The following is a 989-nucleotide window of genomic DNA, read 5'->3' as shown; positions in this document are numbered from 1 at the left end:
ATATTTTTATATAAACACTTCACTGTACTTTGAAGATTGACTTTAATCTTGAAATATTAAAGTTTACATTTTCATTTTGTGCATTTCAATGTGTATTATTGTTTTATATTTCGTTATTTTCTTCTTTTTTTTAATCAAAAATAATCAAAAAATAAAATTGCATACCTATATTTCCCTAGGTAAGGTTACCATGACAGCATAACAATATGCTCTGTATCCAAAACAAGGTTATATCAGGAGATTATTGTGTCCTAAGATTGGTTTAACTGAATACTGATGATAATGTGATATATCTAGTGACCTAAGGTACACCAGGGTCATATACATAAAAAGAATACCACATAGAGTAAATTATTGTCTACTTATGGCTAAGACTGAGCACTCTCTTATCAAAGCACATCCTAATAAAGAAACCATTTATGACTTGGATTTACGAAAGAGTGCTATACCTTCCTGGTTTTCATAATACAATCAGGTGTATAAAAGACCCACCTTCGCTGCAGCTTTTTTGGGTATTTCGTCTGGTCTCAAGGTGAGTAAACAAGGGGAACAGTCTCTCGAAGTTATTCTCTCGTAATTGTGATTATTTATTTATATATACTTTTATACGTCTTACAGTGTTGCCTGATTTGTAGAACCAACTTCATTTTTATTAAGTGAACTCTTAAGAAGTGAATCCGAGATGGCCAGGCTCACAATTCTAGCAGGTATTTTAAGAATTTACTGGATCTATGTAATATAAGTATATCATGCAAGTTTTTATTTTGCTTACTCTTATATTAAAATTTCCATAGGTTTGTGCCTGGTGATAAGCCAGCTGGGTAAGTTGGGTTTACTTTGGTAAACAACTGACATTTTGATCACTACTTGTGTATCACTACTGGGACCTGTGCTTTATCAATATTACTTTGCACCACCACAGGATCTGCCAGCAGGATGGAGTGCTACTTCACCAACTGGTCCCAGTACAGGCCTGGAGATGGAAAGTT

General features: G+C 33.8%; 1 protein-coding gene across 1 annotated transcript in view; it reads left to right on the top strand.

Moving 5' to 3' along the window:
* Positions 1-682: 682 nt before the first annotated feature.
* LOC102198786 (acidic mammalian chitinase-like) overlaps positions 683-989 on the top strand; it is a 4165-nt gene continuing 3858 nt past the window's right edge. Inside the window, exons 1-3 of the mRNA XM_005754848.1 lie at positions 683-707; positions 795-821; positions 923-986. Coding sequence (XP_005754905.1) covers positions 683-707; positions 795-821; positions 923-986 — 116 coding nt within the window. The remainder of the gene's footprint in view (positions 708-794; positions 822-922; positions 987-989) is intronic.

This window comes from Pundamilia nyererei, unplaced genomic scaffold (assembly GCF_000239375.1).
Source record: "Pundamilia nyererei isolate P.nyererei 1_Seehausen unplaced genomic scaffold, PunNye1.0 scaffold00691, whole genome shotgun sequence".
NCBI classification, from domain to species: Eukaryota; Metazoa; Chordata; class Actinopteri; order Cichliformes; family Cichlidae; genus Pundamilia; species Pundamilia nyererei.
This window is presented reverse-complemented; position numbering and strand designations above follow the sequence as displayed.